The sequence below is a fragment of the Psittacula echo genome, assembly GCF_963264785.1.
Source record: "Psittacula echo genome assembly, chromosome: 2".
NCBI lineage: Eukaryota > Metazoa > Chordata > Aves > Psittaciformes > Psittacidae > Psittacula > Psittacula echo.
Window position 1 is genome coordinate 31,101,000 of NC_137737.1, and position 22,107 is coordinate 31,123,106.

At 38.0% G+C, this 22,107-nt stretch overlaps 1 protein-coding gene across 1 annotated transcript in view; it reads left to right on the plus strand.

Moving 5' to 3' along the window:
- Positions 1-17,527, plus strand: part of VWDE (von Willebrand factor D and EGF domains) — a gene marked incomplete at its 5' end in the record, with an annotated part of 39,847 nt that extends 22,320 nt beyond the window's left edge. The window contains 18 exons of the mRNA XM_080611786.1: positions 2,414-2,569; positions 3,135-3,239; positions 3,574-3,688; positions 5,350-5,600; positions 5,716-5,935; positions 6,498-6,635; positions 7,252-7,314; positions 8,812-9,480; positions 9,792-9,887; positions 9,974-10,069; positions 10,570-10,665; positions 11,979-12,074; positions 12,371-12,466; positions 12,964-13,059; positions 13,158-13,253; positions 15,227-15,322; positions 15,899-16,002; positions 17,441-17,527. Coding sequence (XP_080467912.1) covers positions 2,414-2,569; positions 3,135-3,239; positions 3,574-3,688; positions 5,350-5,600; positions 5,716-5,935; positions 6,498-6,635; positions 7,252-7,314; positions 8,812-9,480; positions 9,792-9,887; positions 9,974-10,069; positions 10,570-10,665; positions 11,979-12,074; positions 12,371-12,466; positions 12,964-13,059; positions 13,158-13,253; positions 15,227-15,322; positions 15,899-16,002; positions 17,441-17,461 — 2,610 coding nt within the window. The 3' untranslated portion in view covers positions 17,462-17,527. The remainder of the gene's footprint in view (positions 1-2,413; positions 2,570-3,134; positions 3,240-3,573; positions 3,689-5,349; positions 5,601-5,715; positions 5,936-6,497; positions 6,636-7,251; positions 7,315-8,811; positions 9,481-9,791; positions 9,888-9,973; positions 10,070-10,569; positions 10,666-11,978; positions 12,075-12,370; positions 12,467-12,963; positions 13,060-13,157; positions 13,254-15,226; positions 15,323-15,898; positions 16,003-17,440) is intronic.
- Between the last annotated feature and the right edge of the window lie 4,580 nt (positions 17,528-22,107).

The window sequence follows — 22,107 nt, forward strand, 5'->3', positions numbered from 1 at the left end:
TAAATCAGTTATGAAAAGAGAAGGGCATTTTTGATGCATTGTCCATTTCCCTGGGGCAGAGGCCACAGCTATTTAATATGTGTCAGCACTGCACCCCAGGTTTGAACACATTAAAATGTTGCACTGTATGGAGAGACTCTTGTTACTCAGATCTAAAATTTGCTCAAGACAAATATACAAGCAGTTTACAAGTGTTAGCTTGGAATAAGCAGTTGGCAATTACAAGGTTTTATGTCACGTTAGGCATGAGAATAAAAAAAAACTTCACAGTAAAACTAGGTTTCATTGATGTAATGATGCTGGGGGGAGTTGGTGAAAGGGGAACCATTCAATGGGAAAATTTTATTCTTGAGGCAAAAGTTTTCCTTAGCTAGTTCCAGCGGATGCTGAAATGATCTTAACAGATAAAGCAATGCTGGCTATAGATTTGTCTTAAACACAACATGTATCCACTCATCTGCAAGTTGGCTTGAAATGATAAAATCGAAAGTTTACACTCCATTAGGTTAAGAGACTTTTAGACCAAGCTCACAGTGAAACAATTATTTGGAGTTCGCTTATCACAGTTTGAAATGTCTCAGTTTTAACTCATAGCAGGCTATTCTGATATAACAGTGTTTGTGGTGATGTATTTGGCTCCCAACTACAAATACTTCCTATTTTATTGATGGTCTTCTCTGACAAGAGCCAGGTTAGAAAATGAACACTACTGTTATTATCTACAGTTGAGAAGGAAGCTGGGAATTTTTTCCTTGAAAATACCAAAGAAGGATATTTGTGGTTTTTTGTTTTGTTTTATTTAGTTTTGTTTGTTTAATTTTCAGGCTGGAGTAGTAGTGACTTTATGCAAATATCAACAGACTTGCAACAGTAGAGAACTCCACTTATTTTAAGATTAAACCTAAATGATCCAAATTTCGTAGAAGAGGCATTTTGGCAGAATTTAGAGCTAATTCACATTGAATTTCTTATTTTTTATATTTTAATTTCTGAAAGGTTAAATCCATTGTCCATGGGCTGTCCTACCATGTTAAGGAGGAGGTAGGTCTTGTACTTGATGCTAGAAGAAATGTTTTAGAAAATTCTATATTGAAGTACCTCACAGATGGATGGTTACTGCACAGCTCTTGGTAGAGGTTTGTGTAGGACGTCACCAAGGAAGCTATGATTAGACAGACCCAGAATTTACTAAGATTTTTGTGAAGGATGAGAGTGTGTTTTAACCTCCCAAAAGCAAAACCACAGTTTTAGTTCCTTCTTTCTTAAGCTGAATTGCAGAAATAAGTTTTCTGGTGAACCTAACGAGCTAGAAAATAGTAGATCTGAAAGTTTTTTAATTGTTTTTTGAAAGGTTAAACTGTTTCTGAAAAAATTATCCAAACTTGCCTCCAGCTCCTAACAAAAGGTTTCTGGAGAAATTACATATTTGGAAGTATGTAGCTGTTACACTTTTACTCACCGTTGCTGTGAATTCCTTAACTGAGTATAGGATGAAAGAAAACCAAAATGGTTGATTGGAACAAAAGTAGGTCATATGTCTTTCCAGAAAATGCTTTTATTTTTCTTTTATTTTCTTGTTTGTAAAAAGCAAAACAAAACAAAAATAAAATGCAAAGCCTTACCAGCAGATGACTCCCCTTGTCAGGATTGGGATTGCATAAATATTGTGACTGGCTTCAGTAACTGAAAAAATGCACCAGCTCAGTAAAACCTGTTCAACCTTAAAATTATTTTGATCTTGCTGTTCTCTTGATTCTTTGTCTGGATTCTTACTTCCATCTAACTTTATTTTCAGTACCCTTATCCCGGCTTCCACATCAACACTTCAGTCAAATAGTGTTCTCATACCTATTCTGTTACCTTGAACTCTCAGGATAGATCCTTGGATGACTTGTACTCACTGCAGCTTAGAAGAAACATCTTCAGGGTTAATGGTATAATCTGTTGGTTTGTGCAAGGGCTTAATGGCTACCTGCCAGTATTCCCCCAGCACTCGGAATGATACCTGAGCCCTGCCAAAAACATCATCTGTTCCTTCAACTAAAGCTTGTCCTCTCATGGGAGCAGAGATGGAGAGGGCCTCTAGGCACTTATACATCAGATCAGTGCTGTTAGAGGTTCACCCACTGCTTAACCCTCCCATTACTCTCCAGCTGGAAGAATTGCTTGTCCTTGGCAATGCACTGCCAAAGAGCCATGTGGCAGGAAAGACTTCCCTGCTTTTTCTTCCATAGGAGCAGGCTTATGCATAAATCTATGTGTGCAAATAATGGCATTTAATATTGCCTACTGTATTCTAATCCAGAGGCATTAGATTTGTCCGAACTATGCAATACATGGGTTTTTTTACTCTGATAAAAATATTTTCTTACTGTATTTCACTGAAAAACAGATTTTCTGTCTGAACATTTAGTATAGTGATGGACAATGGATTCCTGGAGAACCTCTGTCTATGCCAGCTGCCTTCCAAAATTCCAGGATTGTCGACTGTCAATTACCAAATGATGGCCAGCAGTCTGATGTCATGGATCTGGTTGATGATAAACCCATTGCCAGGTGGCAAATAAAGGTACTTGCAGACATTTCAAGTATTCACTTACAGACGTTCCTATTGAAATGAAAATATACTGCATAGATATTACCCTTTTTTAAATGATACTAAAGGTGGGACTCAGCTTGCTTGTCTCAGTTTCATCACCCAAGCTTATGAGTTGAGTGCCATTTGGGAGTGTTCTCCTCCAAGGGGGCCCCAAGATTTGCCCTAGGACCTAAAAAGGCACATTTTCTTAAAGGATAGAAGTTAAAGGCCACATAGTTACCCTAGAGCATTTCAAATTGCATTAGACATATTTATGAGAAAATTAAGTTGAGCCCAGTCTACTTGTATGAATCCTTGCATGAGGTCAATAGAGCCTACACGCTATTCAATTTACTCTAAAGTAGACACCTAGATGTGGTTGGTCAAATATCTGTCTAGACTTATTGGCAACATTGATTAGATTTCTGATGACTGTTAGAGTTTAAACAGCTAAATGTAGGTATCTATCAATGAGTTGAAGCTCCTGTTAGCACTCCATGCTGATGATATGCTAATACCTGTATGGGTTAATTCATTTTTGCTGTACATCTTGCAGATTTCTAATGATGGATTCATTTATAGCAACTCTAAAACAATGATACTGTATGATGGAGCCTGTCAGACATGTGAACCACAAAAACTTGGGTTATGTACATTAAAGGTATGTATTTCATTATCCTTTCTGTTTATTATGAAAGTAAGCATCATTTCAGGCAGAAAAAAGCCCTACAAAACTGAGCAGGTGTATGATGTTATGGTTTCCAACAGGGAGTGTCCATGCACGGAAATGATAAGCACAGAAAGAGAAGCTGGGGTGAAGTACTTCATATAATTACCAAATAAAACCAAACATGATGTCAGTTGTTTAGATTTAAAAGCAACTTATTTAGTGGAAGTGCAGATAGATTAAATTTTATTTGACACTTTAAAAATGTATCCAGGTTTACTATTTAATAACCAAAAATTAATGAATCACATTGTCATTTCTCTAAAAGGACAAAACATGCAACATAGATGGACTCTGTTATGGTGAAGGTGACACAAATCCAATGAGCCCTTGTTTACTCTGCAGACCTGACATATCAAAGTTAACTTGGTCAGTTGTTGAAAGTAAGTTCTAAATAGTTTTGGGTATTTGTTTTTGTTTTGTTGTTGGCTTTTTTTAATAGCAAGAAGTTGTAAATAAAGTAAGTTTTTATATATACGTGGAAATAGTGAAGTTTTAACTAGTTAAGTTCTTCATCTAAAACTTAGTACCCACAACTTTAGCTTCTAATTTGATCTTGGTTTTTCATCTGATGTTTCTCCTAATTTCTGATAATGATATGGTTTTCCAGACCATCCATGTAGAAATTGGCTTCCTCTTCCCCTCTCCCAGTAGCCTTTACAAATAACTAATGAAAATTTACCGCTCTCAGCCTAACTGACTGAAGTGGTTTGATATTTGGCACAGCTACATCCACAAATGTTTGCTCTCGACATTTAGGAATAAAAGCTATTTTCCAACAAATTATTCTGGTACCAAACAAGAGGAGAACACAAACTGAAATAAATGGTGTGTCATTATTTATTAGCCACTTAATATTTGGGCATAATCCTTATTGATTCTGTGATTCTAAATACAAGCATTTCATCAGTGTTTTCATGGGTGAATACGCTGACAAGACTCTGCCTGGATTGGAAACGGTCCTGTATGAGTAGAACTTCTTGTCAGCAAAACAAGTGCCTGTCTTGCTGAATCTTTTCCTAGTCCAAACTCATCCTGAAAGCCTAGGTAGCTATAACTATTCCAAAATAATGAAACCTGAATTAAGTGAATGAAATTAAACTCATCCAACAGTCAGGGAGTCAAGGGATTTCCATCTTACAGCCATGGACTGGAATTCAATATTGCCAAAGTCAGAAGTGGAAGAGGCAATTCCATAAGCCAAGGAGCACAGCCTTTTCTCCAGAGTGGATGACATTTGGAACAGGGTGTCAGAATCAAACTGCTGAGACACAGATTACAGCTTCTTCTCCCTTCATGGCTTCTGCCACAGTGGGTGGGTCCCCGCATGGAGCAGTCATTTCACTGTAATTCAAAATTTAGCAATCTTAAGCACCTTCCTATGTTCCAACTTCAAAACAAACTCTCCCCAGGGCATCTGCTTCTCTCTTTCGCAGATCTTGTCGTGGTCCTGGGATTTTATTTATTCGTTTTCACCTGGTGTCTCTAGAAATCTAGTTATTCCTGCCAAATAGGTTAGAGCTCAACAGTGGAGGCATCTTAAATAGACTAAGATTACCAGTAATTTGTTGTGTTGTTCAAATCATTCCTAGGAACAATGAGTGAATAACTTATTCCATCACCTCATCTCAATTTTGCCAAGGTAGTCACTGCAGCCCATTCCCAAGTATTGCTTAACAATGTCTATTCATTTGTTAACAGAAATAGCAATCACCTCTTATTTTTTACAGCTTCCTGTACTTCCATCTGCAAACTGTCTCTGCATAGTTAAAATACAGCATTAAATTTGATGAATTCTGAATTCTTTTTATGCCTAGATGCAGTGCATCTTTACAAGCCTTTGTATTGAATAAGTAATTTCTTGGTTATGCTGTTACAGTTTTAATGAAAATACCTAGTGTTTTTCCTACGCTATTCAAATTACATTAGAATGTAAGAGAAATAATTACATGTGACTTCCATAATAGAAAGATATGCTCCTTTTAATTTTTATAAGTATATTGCCTGTTTTGCTTAAAACAGGGAAATATCTGCTTTGTTACAGACAACCAGCCTCCAGTGCTTGAAAATTTTCGGGGTATGCTGCAGACTTTTTATGGAGAAGATTTTGTGTATCAATTTTTGGCTTCAGATCCAGAGGGCTCTGCTATTCATTTCACATTGGAATCTGGTCCAGAAGGTGCCAGTCTTTCCCCATCAGGTCTCCTTTTGTGGAAAGCTGTGTCAATGGATCTCCATAAATTAACATTTTCTTTGACAGATGACTGCAATGCAAAGACTAAGGTAGAAACAGAGGTAATGCATATTACAGTAAAATGACACCCATCAGTAAGATGTTTAAGATATCTAATTACAAAACTCATTGCTAGTTCATTTAAAAAAAAATTGTCTTATTGGGCATGTCTTGTAGGTCAGTGTAAAATCATGTGATTGCCTAAATAATGGCTCATGTGTGACAAACATTAACTTCCCACCTGGAAGTGGAAGATATCTTTGTGTGTGCATGGCTGGATTTGAAGGTGATCTCTGTCAAGTGAATATTGATGACTGTAAACTTAACCCGTGTGGTATTGGCAGATGTGTGGATGGAATAAACAGCTATTCCTGTGAATGTCCACCTGAACTTCAAGGTAAATTGATGCTTTACTGTGACATTTAGTGATAAATAAGAGTTTCAGATTTTATGTCTATGTTGTTTGGTGTTTTGTTGGGGTTTTTCTTTAAGTTTTTACTGTAAATAGGTTACTGATAGAGTATGAAGAAATTTTATGGTCTTGTGATAAAATTATAGGACCTACTTCAAGATTTTTCTTGCATGAATACAATGGTTATTTTATGAGAACAAATTTCCATTTTTTTTCCTCCACACAGGTGAACTCAGCAACATGGTGAAACATTGGAGTGATGAATTTTGTTACAGTGTGAATCCTCCTATGCCCACAAGCATGTAGCCCCACAGCCCATCTTCTCCATATTCTATAATAAGCAAGATACTGATACAAGATGAAAAAATGTGAATAGCAAACCTAGTCAGCTGTACTTACACTGAAGTACTGTGTTGCAATTGATAGATGCCCTTTTTATATTTCAGCACCTGCATATATTAGAATCCTATTCTACTTTTATCTTTTATGAACATGCTGTCAAAGCCTAGTGACACAATATTATAAAAAAATCTGTATTTCAATGCAGGTAAAAATTGTCAAGATGATGTAGACGAATGTGTATCCAGTCCTTGCTTCCCTGGAGTGTTTTGCTTCAATACTTTTGGTTCTTACTATTGTGGTCCATGCCCAGATAATCTGCAAGGAAATGGGAAGTCATGTTACGGTAAAATTAGTTGTTTTACAGAAGAATGTTATCTTATTGTCCTTCAGATAAAATACCTTTTGGTTGTGCTTCATGTTTCTAACAGATATTTAGAACTCTTTTCAATAGTGAGCAAACAAGGACTGTGTCTCTGACTGTTGGTGGCTGGGACAAAATCTCAGTTGATGACAACATCAGACTACACTCAGTCACATTGTTCTAAAACACTTTTCCAGGTGACTAGAAAAAATAGATACAAAATACCCTGGGTTTTTTACATCAAATTAGGATACAATGAAATGCTATTTTTTTCCTGCATTATTTTCATTATGTAAGCAATTACTGCTAAAATGTTTTTTTATTTGGTTGTTTAGCATAGCTTAACATTGCATAACTATTTATCCAAATCAAGGCCCTTGCCAAACACAGTGCCCAAACATTTATTTAGAATGTAATTACTAAATAACTTGTATTTTTAAAATACTCTAAAGAAAACTTTTAAGAAATAATTTTTACTTTCACAGCTTTCTGAATTTTGAGTTATTTTTAGGTACTAAAACTTTTAACTCTGTTTGTAATTTATTTGCAGCTGAAGCAAAAGTAACTACTAATGTTCCTTCACATCTTTTCTTTTTAGAAAGCTTTGAAACCACTAACGTTGAAAGAAAGGATTCCACGGGAGAAATTGGAGGGAATAAAGGTGATTTTTTCATGAAGAAAATGGAATTTCTGATTCACATACTGTGATAAGCATATAGCTGACAAATAAAGGTTCTAGTCAGTTTTATGTTATTCACTTTAATTTTTCAGTTTGACTCAATTTAATTTGTTATTGGTGGTGTATTCTGGTCTGAAAAATTAGTCTGAAATGTCAATATCAACAAATCCCTTAGGTCAGTCAAGTAATTTTATTGACAGTGTGATGTATGACACTCTTACCGTTGCCTTTTGTTTTTGTGACTAACCACTGACATAAAATAGGCAACATGGGGATAGGAACATCTGTTATACGAGATAAGCAAAAGTTTGTGGCATTATGTCGAATGACATTTTCCTACTTTAATTCAAAGGAAAGGTGAAGGATATGGCAAGCTAATGTCTTAAGTTCAGAACTCAGTAAATGCTGTTGCTGGCATTTCCAGCTCTGTGCCTGCTGAGGCTTTCTTTGCAGGAAATTCTCATGTGTCGTTTGCCTTTATCTCTGAGTTGCTAGTGGGGAAGGAGGAAAATGCTTTTTTACTCTGCTGCCAGAGCTGGATCATTCTTCAGCAGCTGTAAAATGGTTTGCTTTTCCACAGTGGGAGGCAGCACTCAGTGATACGATTTAGTAAAGTTTAACCTTTTTTAAACCATTCTCTATTACGGTAGTAAATGGAATTAGGGACTGAGCTAAAGTTAGGTTGGATAACCTTCTCCAGTTTCATTCCTCCTCTGTCGCATAATGCTAAAAGCCCCATATACAGCATTCTGCTATGCCAGGATTACAGTGCCACAACACACCAGGCCACCCGCTTTTCCTGGGCAGAATAGGAAGAATATTTCCTTAATTTGGTGCTCTTTTCCAAAAGGAGGGCTGAGTCAGTCTCTGTTACTTATAAAACATCCCACTAATAAAACCCATATAGAAACTTCAAGAAAGTTGAGAAAAATTTGGAGAGCAAAATATGATAATTCTTTTGCTACCAGGTGGTGGGTTATTCACCTAAAATACTGTCTGTCAATAGGTATAAGCAGGTACATGATTGAATATCTGCTTCCAGACTCCGAGGTTATTATTAGTGCCCAGACACACTGGTGAACCATAAGCAGTATCTTTTCTTTAAACTTTGTTTCAGTTACCTACTTGCAAGGAGCAGATGGACCTGGTAATTTGCTCTGACAGTAAAGCTGGTTATTGACCCAGTATGGAAAAATCTCTGCTGCCTGCCTCATATATATGGTGCATTCTCCTTATCTTCCAGCCAAGAAAAGACATTGTGAGAGTGGGAAAGATCATAGCCAGAATACCTTGATCTTCTTTAGTTCTGCCAGTTAGTTCTACTGCATACATACCTTCTAATGTAGCACATTGAGAGACTGTGAAGCAAAATGAATGGGCTGTATGTTTTTCTGTTCAGAAGACATTCCCCATTCTCAGAAGGGAAAAAAGTCTCATAATATTCCTGTACTTCCCCCCCTTCTTTCTAACATGCTGTAGGTTTTCAGCAATCATCATTTGAGAAGGATTTAAGCATCTTGAGCTATATTTCCAGTACTACAGATGTCCCCGAGAGATTTATTTCTACAGAAGTGGTCAGTCCACCATCTTCCACAGTGAAAGCCATCATTTCTTGGAAGTCACTTCATTCTCAGAGAAGTGCTTCTGTACAACCTGCTGTTATTGGAAACATTGCTCATGCTCTTAGCACCATCAGTGGTCACCTTGCTAGCATGGAAGAGAGTTCTTCAGTGTATGCTGTGATGCCTGCATCTTCACAGAGCCATGTTGCATCACCTGAGGAGAAAATAAGGGCGCAAGCTGAGGCCTACAGCTATTTTGAGACTGGCAGGAAGACTTCTAGCAGCACAAAAAATACAAGCAAAGGGCTTTCTTTGCCAAGCAAAGTACTCAAAGGTGGAAATGCTTACAGAGTTCAACAACTATTAGTCAAGCATAAGGCGAGTCCTTTACCTTTTGGCCTTGTTGAAGTCACTGCCCCTCCAAAAATGCTTCCTGAAGAATTGAGTGAAATAATGATTCCTAAAGCAGTAACCTGTACTGATTTACCCTGTTTTCCTGGCGTACCTTGTGAGCCACGTCAGGATGGAGGTGTCAAGTGCGGTCGTTGTCCTTATGGTTATTATGGAGATGGCTTCACTTGCAGAGGTATTAGAGATAACTGCACTAAATGCTTTGCAGAAAGGAATCTTTTGACATCTTTATAACTTTGTGATCAGTGAAATGCATAAAGTGTTGAATTTTCTCATTTTCATTATTAATATTGGCATAGCCTACAGGCTTTCAGTTGTATGTATGCACTTAAAAATAATTTTCTGATGTGTCTCAGGCTCCCCTCTTATGGGAAGGGACCTAATGGATATTATGTGATCTGCTCATTATGTTAGAAAAGACAGTTGTGCTGAAATGCCACTTTCATTTTCCTTATTCCTTTCTTTGTTTTCTTCATTGCCTTTCAGCCAGATGTAGACAAACATGTGGCAAAAACATGGAGTGTGTGGCACCTAATATTTGCAGGTGCAAGCCTGGTTATACTGGTTATAACTGTCAGGCTGGTGAGTATGGCATTTTGATTTGGCCTGTGGTAACTCATATCCACAAATTAATGATCTGAAGATTCACAGTTAATTTTTTTGCACAGCTCTTTGCAGACCTGATTGCAAAAACCACGGGAAGTGTATTAAGCCCAATGTCTGTGAATGTCGACCAGGATATAGCGGCTCTGCTTGTGAGGAAGGTAAGTGGAATATTTTTCATTTTTGAATCCATAAATGGCTAAAGAATGTCGTAGATAACTTCCATGACAGCAAAAAGATGTGTTCATTTTACTCTAACAGAATTCTTTGAGTAACTCTATGAGTATAGCTATGTACCATGCTTCTTTTATATCCACTGTGTTGCTTGTGATTGAATAGTCCTAAATTTAGCTTTCCCAGTAAGCAGAGGAGTTAACCAGTGAATGTAGATGCCTCTAATGTAGACACTTTCAAAAAGGTGGAAGTCCTGTCTGGAAGTTGTCTCTGCTTTCTTCAGGGTGTCCACCGTTGTTGGGATTCTGTGTACTCTGTTGGCATTAAATAGTTCTTGTTACTTTTTTCTGTCACAAGGCATTGTATATGTCTTCTTATTTTATTCCCAGTTCTTTGCTCACTGTCAGTTATTAACATTTCCCTTTTTCTAAAGCATAGCCAGTCCATGCATCTTTTTAGATTGAACAATATAATTCTCTATCTACAGCACATTGTAAACCACCCTGTCAAAATGGGGGCACATGCTTGGCCAGAAATCTCTGCACCTGTCCATATGGTTTTGTGGGACCAAGATGTGATACAAGTAAGCAAAAAAGCGTAAGGGAAGAAAAAGAACATTTCTTATGTTCTTCAGGCTTAAAAAAACAGATTATGGTTTAAATTTTTTATGCACTCTGTCTGATGCTGGCAATTAACATAAAACCCAATGCAATTGACATAAAACTTGGAAGGCTCCCGTGGTTGGGCCTTTTGAACATTAGTTAGATAGTATTTGCATATAACTTTGAAAACGTTATGTACTGTGAAAATTGCAAATAGTTCATTATTTATGATTTATGAATGTGGAACCATTGAATATGTTGCGCATTATGATATTATCTTCAGAACAAACATAGATGTTTAATATGTCCTTACAGCTTTTTTAACTTCTACCATCTTAGATTGGTTAGATGCTGGGGTACATTCAAAAGTTGGTATCAGGGAATGGCAGTTCAAAAAAGCAGGGATACAGGAAAACTGAATTCAGAATGACATTATGGAGTCTTCTCTTTTTTTTTACCTGTCAAGAAGACTGGAAAATCTGCTGTGGTCATAGCTGAAAAATTGTAGTTAGGCTCATATAAGTTGTCTTTTGCACATTGAATTCTACATGCTGCAATTTGGCAGCTCCAAATTTTGGGTAGATTTCATACTGGTAATTTTTATTATTCAGAGAGTCCAAATTTAGACATGCTGTTCTGACATTCACCGGCATTTTTGACCCCAAATTGAGAGAGTCGTTCGTTCAGCTTCTTCTCAAATCCCAGGATTCTTTATTCACAGTTTTTCAGTTTTTCTTGTTCAGTTGTGACCAAAAAAAAAAAAAAAAAGCTTCTCTTTGCTAAGCTGTACTACAGAAAATGAGACAATGAAATGTTGTCCTGAAGAAGTGATTCATGGTTTTCCACAGCCATGATATTTTAATGTCTTTGGTTGTTACTGTCATGTCACTCTAAGCATGCAGCTGTACTCACTGAAATGATGGAGTATGTGTGTGAATTTTCTTCCAGTCCATCAAATCCATTATGTCTCTTAGTATTGAATTTCTTTTTTTTTTTTTTTTCCCTTGCAATTTATTTCAAATTTTCTAAATTTTTAACACTGAATGTAACCAGACCATGGATAATGCATGGAAAGACATTTATTTATCTTTATATTCTGGTGCTAGCTTTTTGTGGCTCTGAGGCTGTATTAATCTATTCAGGATTCCATCTTCAATTAGTGGAATTGTATGCTATTTCCAGTGTTAATGTCTGGGAAAGAAGTAAAAAATTAAGTGTAGTTTGTAACATGTATCTTTCTTTCTTCTCCCCACCTGCTGCCTTCTTTGTTCTTGCCTAACTTCCTGGATGGAAGTGGTTTGCAACAGGCACTGTGAAAATGGTGGCAAATGTCTTACTCCAGACACCTGCCAGTGTAAACCTGGGTGGTACGGACCTACATGCAGTACAGGTAACACTCCTAAAGCTTTCATATTCCTCAGAGAACATCTCTAGGAGCTCCCATAGTTTGCGATTTGGAACCGCATGGCTCACACAGCAGCAATGTCTCTGTGTGTTAGTTTGCTGCCAGCAGCGCCTCTAGAATGTCTAATACTGATCCTAAAATTCTGGGTAAAGGTTTTATGTGAATGGTGTTACTTGCACTTACCTTTAGTGTTTAATTCCTGTCGTTGCAACAGAAGCATGTATGTTATAGACTTTATTAGGATGTCATGCTTCGCGCTGTTCCTGACCCTGTTTCTGCAGCAATGTGTGACCCCGTGTGTCTTAATGGTGGTTCCTGTACTAAGCCAGATGTTTGCCTCTGTCCACATGGATTCTTTGGTGCCCAGTGTCAGAATGGTAATCTTTTTTTTCTTCCCCCTCCCCTCTTAGCTGCCATTATGAGGAAATCTGTGGGAAAACATTGTTGTCTTAACACAAAATTCACAATCAAGTCATGTTCCTGAGAAGTGGTGCAAAGCAGAGATTAGATTATTCTTTTAGATTTTCTGGCTGATTTAGCGAATGTCGAAAGAGAAGCGAGGCTCAAAATTTGCCTTGTCTTCCACTCAACTTTTGAGCAATGTTCAACCAGTTCCATTGTGTATTAAATACTCTGGTTACTCACGTACATACATATGGTTACCAAACTTGACCCATTATTATCTGATTTTGTGTTTACTGTTGACATAGGCACCAATTCATATTAATATAATTTTAATGAGATGGGCCTGATAGAGCTGAATGTCTCTACAAGCAGTCAGAATTTTAGTGTTGCACTGTTACTTCCTAGAATTGTATTGCTAAATCAAACAAAATGCAAACTCCGGCCTTTCCTTCCTGTTTGTATCTTTTAGCTGTCTGCAGCCCACCTTGTAAGAACGGTGGTCATTGCATGAGAAATAACATCTGTACTTGTCCTGAGGGGTACACAGGCAGAAGATGTGAAAAAAGTAAGGCAGTGTTAAAATCCTTTCAGGATCCAAAAGTAACCAATGCATTATTCTGTAATCAATTAAATGTATTAACCAGCAGATGGTTTTGATTTAAGGTGTCTGTGAGCCAAGGTGCATGAATGGAGGAAGGTGCGTAGGACCAAATGTTTGCTCTTGTCCTTCAGGATGGAGAGGAAAAAGATGTAACACTCGTAAGTGTCTTGCAGTTAGCAGAAGAATCATACCTTAGAAGTAATATATGACTAAAGGACACCTCTGTTCACACAGTTAATACAAAGTTAGTGCCAAAGAACTCAAGAATGAGTTGAAAGATTATAGTCTATAACTTGGCAGCAAAATTTAGGATGGAGCACTAACACCATGCAGTTCTCAGGCTGAATCATGAGACCAAAGTATCTTTTAAATTCTTGTGCATCAAATAATATTCGCTTCTTTTTAATTCTTCTCCAAATAAGAAACATCTGCATTTCTGCAAAGAGCTGAGTCAATGAAGTGAAAGAATTTCAGTTTGTGCTGTAGGACATGAAAGCAGTGAAAGATTGGGAAACTGTGAAAACAGGGGGTGATGATTGGAATGGATGATACAATGAGCATCTTTAGACCCTCTTTAGAAATAGGACTATAATGGTAGCAGAGCTGTGGGTCACGTTGTATATTAATGAAGATATTATAGAATCATAGAATAGTTAGGGTTGGAAAGGACCTTAAGATCATCTAGTTCCAACCCCCCTGCCATGGGCAGGGACACCTCACATTAAACCATGCCACCCAAGGCCTCATCCAACCTGGCCTTGAACACCGCCAAGGATGGAGCATTCACAGTCTCCCTGGGCAACCCATTCCAGTGCCTCACCACCCTCTCAATAAAGAATTTCTTCCTTATATCCAATCTAAACTTCCCCTGTTTAAGTTTGAACCCGTTACCCCTTGTCACTACAGTCCCTGATGAATAGTCCCTCCCCAGCATCCTTGTAGGCCCCCTTCAGATACTGGAAGGCTGCTATGAGGTCTCCACGCAGCCTTCTCTTCTCCAGGCTGAACAGCCCCAACTTTCTCAGCCTATCTTCATCTCGTGGCCCTCCTCTGGACTTGTTCTAACAGTTCCATGTCCTTTTTATGTTGAGGACACCAGAACTGCACACAATACTCCAAGTGAGGTCTCACGAGAGCAGAGTAGAGGGGCAGGATCACCTCCTTTGACCTGTTGATCATGCTCCTTTTGATGCAGCCCAGGATACGGTTGGCTTTCTGGGCTGCAAGCGCACACTGAAGCCGGCTCATGTTCATTTTCTCATCGACCAACACCCCCAAGTCCTTCTCTGCAGGGCTGCTCTGAATCTCTTCTCTGCCCAACCTGTAGCTGTGCCTGGGATTGCTCCAACCCAGGTGTGGGTCATGACAGTGCATAAATAAAATGTGGCAGCATGGGTAAAAGCAGTCTGCCTGAAAGTCAGCATGAGGATGAGTAGTAAATAATCCAATAGCTAAAGTGTTAGTGTCTGTCACAGTATTCACTTGAGGCTCCAGTACTGATATGGCCAATAAGCTGTAATGGCATGGAGGGAAAACAATTTTCCCTGTATTATTTTCTGCAATTAATGGAACGTTTTACCAAAACAAAAAATACTACCCATATTAACAGGGGTGAGATATTCCTGGGTGCTGTGTAAGAGAGATTTGATTATCAGATAGTTAACCAATGAGAAATGATAGTGGTTTAGATTCTGGCTTTATAAGCAGAAATGAATGCGCAGAAAAATGAGTCTTAGAAAATAATTTTGGATCAAATGTTCAAAAGTTGATTCACCAGGTGTTAAGCTGCATGACTGAGAAAAGATCTCTCACTAAGGTGTGGGGTTTAGATAAGGCAATTTGGAAAAAAATGAAGCTATTTAGTGGTGCTGACTTAAATCACTATTTCAGGCTTTTGTAGCAATCTATGATTCATCAGAACATCTCAATGCACGCTCTGGATGTAGGGCTTTTTGCTCGTAGTTGCTTCTCTTCTTTAATATCCTGCTGAACTTAGATGGATTTTCAGTTAAGATGACGTGACTCTTTTGTATGGAAGGCACTTAATCTCTTGTGGGCATCCTGAAATGCAAATAGTAAGTAAAAGTAATCACTTGGGGTATAACCAAACTTTGTGATGATGTTTGTGCAGCTATCTGTCTTCAGGAATGTGAGAACGGTGGAGAGTGTATTGGGCCAAGTACATGTCATTGTCCTCCGCAGTGGGAAGGAATCCAGTGTCAAACACGTAAGACCGATGTGACCTGAAACCTTTTGCTTCAACGCAGTTATGAATGCTTCAGCCATACATAGTAACTAGAAGTCCTATATCCTGGTTGTATTTTAACCGGTGTCAAAGGTTTTAATCGGTGTTAAAGGCAGGATAAAAAGTACAGGTTCCTCTACCAGTTCTGAAGACTCCAGACTATGATGATAATCTGGGACCATGGCAATATGTGATGGCTTGCTCTAACACAATATGCTGCTGCAACAGCCCTGAGAGGCCATTGCAATAGCTTGAAATTGTAAGATGCGTTAAACCCCACCTTACTCACCTCTCTTGCCCAGTCGTGTGCATGCCCTCAGCATGTTCCCATATTAAATCTGCATCAAAGCATAATGAAAATGGGATAGGTATAAGAACATTGTTGGCTCCACATGACTCTGAAATCTTCTCACACTGAGGCATGTTTCCCAATGAAAATACCTACCACATTCTCAGCTCCTATAAGCAAGCAGAATAAGCATATAGAGATAGTAGCCACTTTTCCTTCAGTGAGCTGTTTTCAAGAATAAAGCCAAATATGTACCTCTCCTGTTTTAGCTGTGTGCAACCAGAAGTGTCTGTTTGGAGGCAAGTGTATATTGCCCAATGTATGCTCATGTCGTCCTGGTTATACTGGAGTCATCTGTGGCAAGAAAATTCAGGTACGTGTAGAGTCAAAACACCATCACAAATACAGCAATTTGGAAGTCGTTATCTAGTCCACTCTTGTCCAGTGAAGCAGCACAAAATACACCAAATGTGCTTATCCAATTTCATTTCAGTCTCCAGTGAGAGTAAATTCATAAAATTCCGAAGAGCTATTCCAGTAACTTATTGGCAGTAATACTCACAGAACTGTTCTCAACACTTAATGTAAATTCCCTTTGTTTCAAACTAAGCTAATTATCTCTTGTCATTCCCTAAGTGGCTGCAGCAGGAACTGGTAACTATCCTCGTACAGCCAATAATCTTTTCTAGCATCTGGCCCCATTTTAGGGAAGACTATCTTACCACTGATTGTCTTAGCTTGTGTTGGGTCAAGCTCTGATCTGGACTGTAATGTCACTCAGTTCATCCCTGCTTTACAGAAACTTTCCTTACCCCCAAGTGTAACCTGAGAATAGCATTACTTTTTTGCATTAGAGTGAATGATGACCATTTCTGGGCTTTGTCGTGTAATCTGTTGCTTGAGTGCTGACAGCCACTCACAGAAGTAATTTAATGAAACATTTCATTACAACTAAATTTTTTGGATATCTGGAGTAGAAAGCATTCTGCTCTTCTTGCATCATCTGTAATGTTTCTGTTCTCTTAATTTCAACATATTTAGATACTTTCTGGTGCAAGCAGGATTCATTTGGTGGAGCTGGGACATAGCCTGGCTGATTTGAGCCGTGTATGCTGGCACTGTTCCTTTATATTCATTCTTAATTCTGTGCTACTATTCATACCTGTACGGTGTTTCCTTTTAAAAACAATTCAGTTCTTTGGTCTCCAGCATATTCTATCCTTCCTATCTTTCCTTCTCTTAAGTACTTTGCCACATTATGCCTTTTAATGTAAAACCTATACTGTGGCTGCTAAATGTGCAGGCATTTTTTTTGTGAGAAATGGGTAGAAAACAAGGAAGTGAGCAATGGTTTAACTTTCATCCAGCCTCAGTTCCTCCCAGTTAAATCTACAGGGAATTCAGATTGTTTTTCTACTTCAAGTCAAATACACAATGCCAATACCACTTGTTCATACACATCATGAAAATATAAAACTACACATCCTATAAGAAGAAGACTTTAATGTTTGCGATATGTATTTCCAAAATGTGACCTAAAAAAAAAAATTATTTTTATTATCCTCCAAAGCACTAGTGCATTTTTAATCTAGAAAATACATTGCTGTTCAGAAAACACTGTGTCATACACTGGCCAAAATGGCACAATTTCTTAAAGGAATCAACAAGCTGTACGTACAAATTTAACCTAATGTGGTATTTTTGCATATCAGGAAAGCAGAGATTCACTGAAATTGTTTCTTAAACTTTATCATAAAGCAGTGCTGCATTATTAAAGTTTCTTTTTATATTTATTTATTTTTCTCTCCAAGGTACAAAGACATCATGGTTGAAGAAAAAAAAAGTGTATCATCAGTTGTAATGCTGCGTGTATGAGACTTGAAAATAGCAAAAGGGTTGAAGGCAATTACAGAGTTTATTTAAATGAATATCCAGAAGCATTATTTTAAATGATTTGTATGGCAGTCTTGAATTTTGGTTAGCTTCAAAAGAACAATGTTGCAGTCATTAAAACATATGTGTATTTCTACAATTTCTTGCTACCTCGTGCAGAAACCCCAAAGCCTCTGATTATTCTCTGGGCTCACAGATTTGATGAATGATGCAAACCCAAAATTCTGCAGTTTGTTGATGTAGGCAATGGGACTATGAGATTTTCCTTGCAGGAACAAGATTGTAACAGCTGCCAAATGTCTGTAGGAAGGGAGGCAGCACTTCATTGCTTGTGAATGGTACCTTCTGCTTTTAAGCAGTGGTTACATACGTATTATTTGGCTGTGTACAGAAGAAAAAGCAGAACTTTTTTGGTGTTGTATTTGCATCAGTCTGCTGTAATGACTAGCAGCTACTGAGGAAGAAAGGGGAACTAACAGTGTACTAATAACAGAGGCAAAGCCACATGTCTTGTTAACCAGATGCAGAATAATTTTGATTGATTTATTTTTGCAAGCGTTTGTAAACCATTTTGAGATGGCTTCCAGTAATTTTGTCTCTGAATCTCTTAAAGAACTTGGGACAATGCTTTTGGCCATGTCAAATCTTAAAATCTGAACTAGAAGGAGGAATTTTGTGTACATAGTGCCATCCATATGAATCAAATCAGAAAGTATTTGTTAAAACATCATAGAGGAGTTTTTTCTATTACCTATTGCTCCAATTAACTGTTAGAACATACCAGCTGCCAGATAGGTTTTGAACAAATAAAACTGATTTTTCCAAAGTTTCCTACAAAGGACCACCATCATCTTCCCTTACAGCCACATAAGACATTTTCAGTTCCTGCCACAACCAGCTCTGGTAATAGATGCAAATGTGCATTTAGCTAACCCATTGAATTCTACTGTTTTACTTTGTTTTCTTTAAACTAGACATAAACATCACAACTTCCTGTTCTCCTGAGCAATATTCAATTTACATACACCAATTCTGCATGGGAAGAATACAGAGCTCATTTTGCTATTTATTGTCACTGAGGGATGCTGACTGCCAAATCATAGCTGTTACCAGCTCTCTGCCTATATTTCTCCTCACCTTTTGATAGTCCTCTTAAGTCATTCTGCAAAGTAAGCTGGCATTTTGAGAGCTCAGCATTATTCTAGGATAGTACCTGATGGATTTCCAAGTGCCTGGCTGGTGTATTTAAAAATGGTTTCGATTTCCCACTTGCATTCTAAGTTTCAGTGTTTCCATAGTTTCTTTCAATCTAGCATCCGAGTGGCTGATAACCTGATCTTCTGGGAGCTGTTCTGTTATTTAAAACCTACTCCACCTGAACCATTCCCTTTCACACAACTCACAAAGATCTCTGAACAAAACCTGACTAGCTCTTGGAAATGATGTCTCAGGATGAGGCTTTGAATACACAAGGTTCTGAAAATGTTTTTAAAATGCAAACACACCACTATGGCATAATCTCATACTGTCATAACCCCTGTTCCATGTGCCAGTTAGAGAGGGGTTGTGCTAAAGAGAGAGATAACATCTGCCAGCAACACTGTTAACAGTACTTTGGTTGATGAGCTTGTGCAGCTCTCTAGTCACAAAGCTGAATCAATGTGTATGTATGTGCCTTTCTAGGGTTTCAGGCTGAATAAAGGGGGGGGTTTAATCATAATTTTTAGTATTTCCCATTTATTTTGAATGGTTCTAAAAGGAGAAATTATTTCTTTTATATTTGTCCAAATGCAAGCTGTGTGAACAAAAGCACAGCCAGAGTTTTGCTGCAGTAGTTAAAAATTGTCAGTGCTAAGCTATGCTATTTTCCAGCCAGCACATGATGCAGAAAAATTACGAGTACATGCCTGAAGACAAACAGCCACTTCAAAACTGGCCAGTAATTATGTGGTTAGTTGAAACTATTTTGTTACTAGATTGTCCATTGACACATGAAACTGAATTGATTGTAATTAGAAAACATGTTGCAACAATGCAACAGAATTGCTCAGTTTAAGAAGAGGCAGAAGCATATGGAGGGCTTGTGTCCACAGGCTAACAAAGTTGTTCTAAAATTGCATAATGCAATCTGAAATGAGGTCTGAAAGAGTTGGGGGATTTGGAAGGGGCAGGGGGAAGTGGCAGCTCCTGCAGTATGCAGCCCAGTTCCACTCTCATAGAATGAAGGGTAACTTGCACTATACTGAAGATCTTTCAGTGATTCTGTGCACCTTTTACAGGGTGCAGGTATCTTCACTGAATTTTCTTGCATGACTTCTGCAAATCCTAAACAGTGCTGGAAGGTACATAGGTACATCATCCATCTGTTACCTGATTGTGCTAAAGTTGCTCTGCATGCCAGTAGAAATTCTTCCAAGTGCAAATTAACTTTTGCCCTTAAAAAGACCTTTAAGGTTTTAAAAAAGAGCAGTGTAATCTATGTTTTCTGAAGGAAGGACTCGTAACCACAGAAGATAGATCTTAGACACAGAAGGTCTTAGCAAGGCCTCAGTTTCCTACGTTTAAAAAAGTGGGCTGCATGTGAAAGGCTCTTTTTAATTTACACAATTTAATTACGCATTCTCAGAGCTGAGAATAGAAAGCTAGTTAACATCCCCATGTACCAAAAGCAAACCCATGAAGTATTAGCACAAACCCTAATGTAAATCAAGTGTAACAGCTTAAGCTACTTGAAAAGTTTGCTCTGTCCACCTCGTTACTTGACCAAATAGGAGAATCTGAAGTTTAAATTTTCAATAAAACATAACACCTGGGTACATACACAAAACCAAACATGGTGCCTAGAAAGCATTACTAATGAGTGAAGACATTTATGCTCTTTCTCTTGTATAAAGGTCTCACATGGTAATGTTGGGTCATTTTACTCAACTACACAGCTCAGTTTAGCCAATTAAGGATATTTTACAGATAAACCAAGTAACTTGATTCTCATGACAGCCACTTAGGGTAGGAGAGAAAATATAAATGGTAAAATGTGCATGTAAATAAATTAAAAAGAAGAAACTTCTCAGCTTTCCACGCACACTCTAAAAAGGATATCAACAACTCAGCCCATGCTTTACCCCTACAATTTTCCCAGTCATTTTTAGTGAAAATCAGAGTGTCTGTCTAAGGTGTTATGGTTAGCTCTAATAAATAAGGGAGGTAATCAGTTCTGTACTGGGTTTTTTGACTTTTGAGCTGCATGCGTAACGAGCTTCTCACAGCAAGACACATCCAGCTCCAAAAATTACATGCTGTTACTATTATGTGAGTGGGAAACAAACAAAAGACAAGGAATAGCAACAGCTCTTATAGTAAATATTTGTAGAATTGTGTAAACAATAATTTGGGGACCTGAACTATCATTAATAATACATTCTGAGACTGTTCTACCTTAAAATAACTGCTATAAAATTCACTTTTAAACCCATTTAAAACATAATTCTGTGGTTCTATTATTGTGGAAATTTACATTACATGCTTAAAAACAATACCAAAAAAACCCAGCGAAACTCCCTGTAGGCAGTAGATGGTGCTACATTCAAGCACTGTTTCTAAATATGCCATCAAAATATTGCTTACTTACCTCAGTCATTTCAGGGAACTGTTTAAATCAGTGTTTGTACTGGCCTGCTCAGAAACACCAATTACAGGCTTCTCTTACTGACGGCTTCTGGTTTCAGGCTCCTAATGATGCTGATGCCTCTTGGCTTCTAATCATCATTATTGTCACTTTTGGCTTTATTAGTAGAAGACAGTCTCTTCAGGAACAATACTGAGATGATATGCCGCTTAGCATTTACATACTTCTGCTCATTTACTCTGAAATCTTGGGTCTGAGGCAATTAATCTTTTTCCAGTCACTTCCCTGCAACCAGTATGTCATCTAAGGTATGCGGTTTAACTCCTGAATTTCTAAATTATGGCATTATTATTGTAGTGAACTGTGATTGATACAGACAAAGAATTTCATCATCATAAAGCCTGCTCCAGAAGCATTGATGAGATCTTCTTGATCCATGCATGAAAAACATATTTTTCCACCAGCATGTCTGAAATATCCAGTGTATCACAACAGCAGCAGCGCAAAAAACACAATCCTCTTACCCTGCCCCTGCCCCTGCCCCGCCCACAAAACCTGCACAACACGTCTGTGGCAGGTTTCATCAGAACCAAATGCAACAGTCTTCAAAGCAAGGGTAGATTAAGGCTTCTCAGCTACACTGCACAGCAATTTCTTGTAACAGAAAATGGTAGTATTAGGAACTATACCATTTTCCTTGATTTGCACTCCATATGCTTGTGTTCTCGTAGAGAAGACTGGTAACTGAGAAGACCCCCATTTCCTTTGCTTCTTGTCAATGCTGGATGGCTTGCAATCCCTGGAGAAACATCTCCACATAAATCACTCTGCTTATGAAAGCTACACATTCTGGTAAGGGAGCTTGTACACTAATACAATGTTATTCCCTCAAATGAATTAAAATAATACATACGCAAATGGATTAAAGTAATGCATGGTTAAAATTCTCCCACCAAAAAT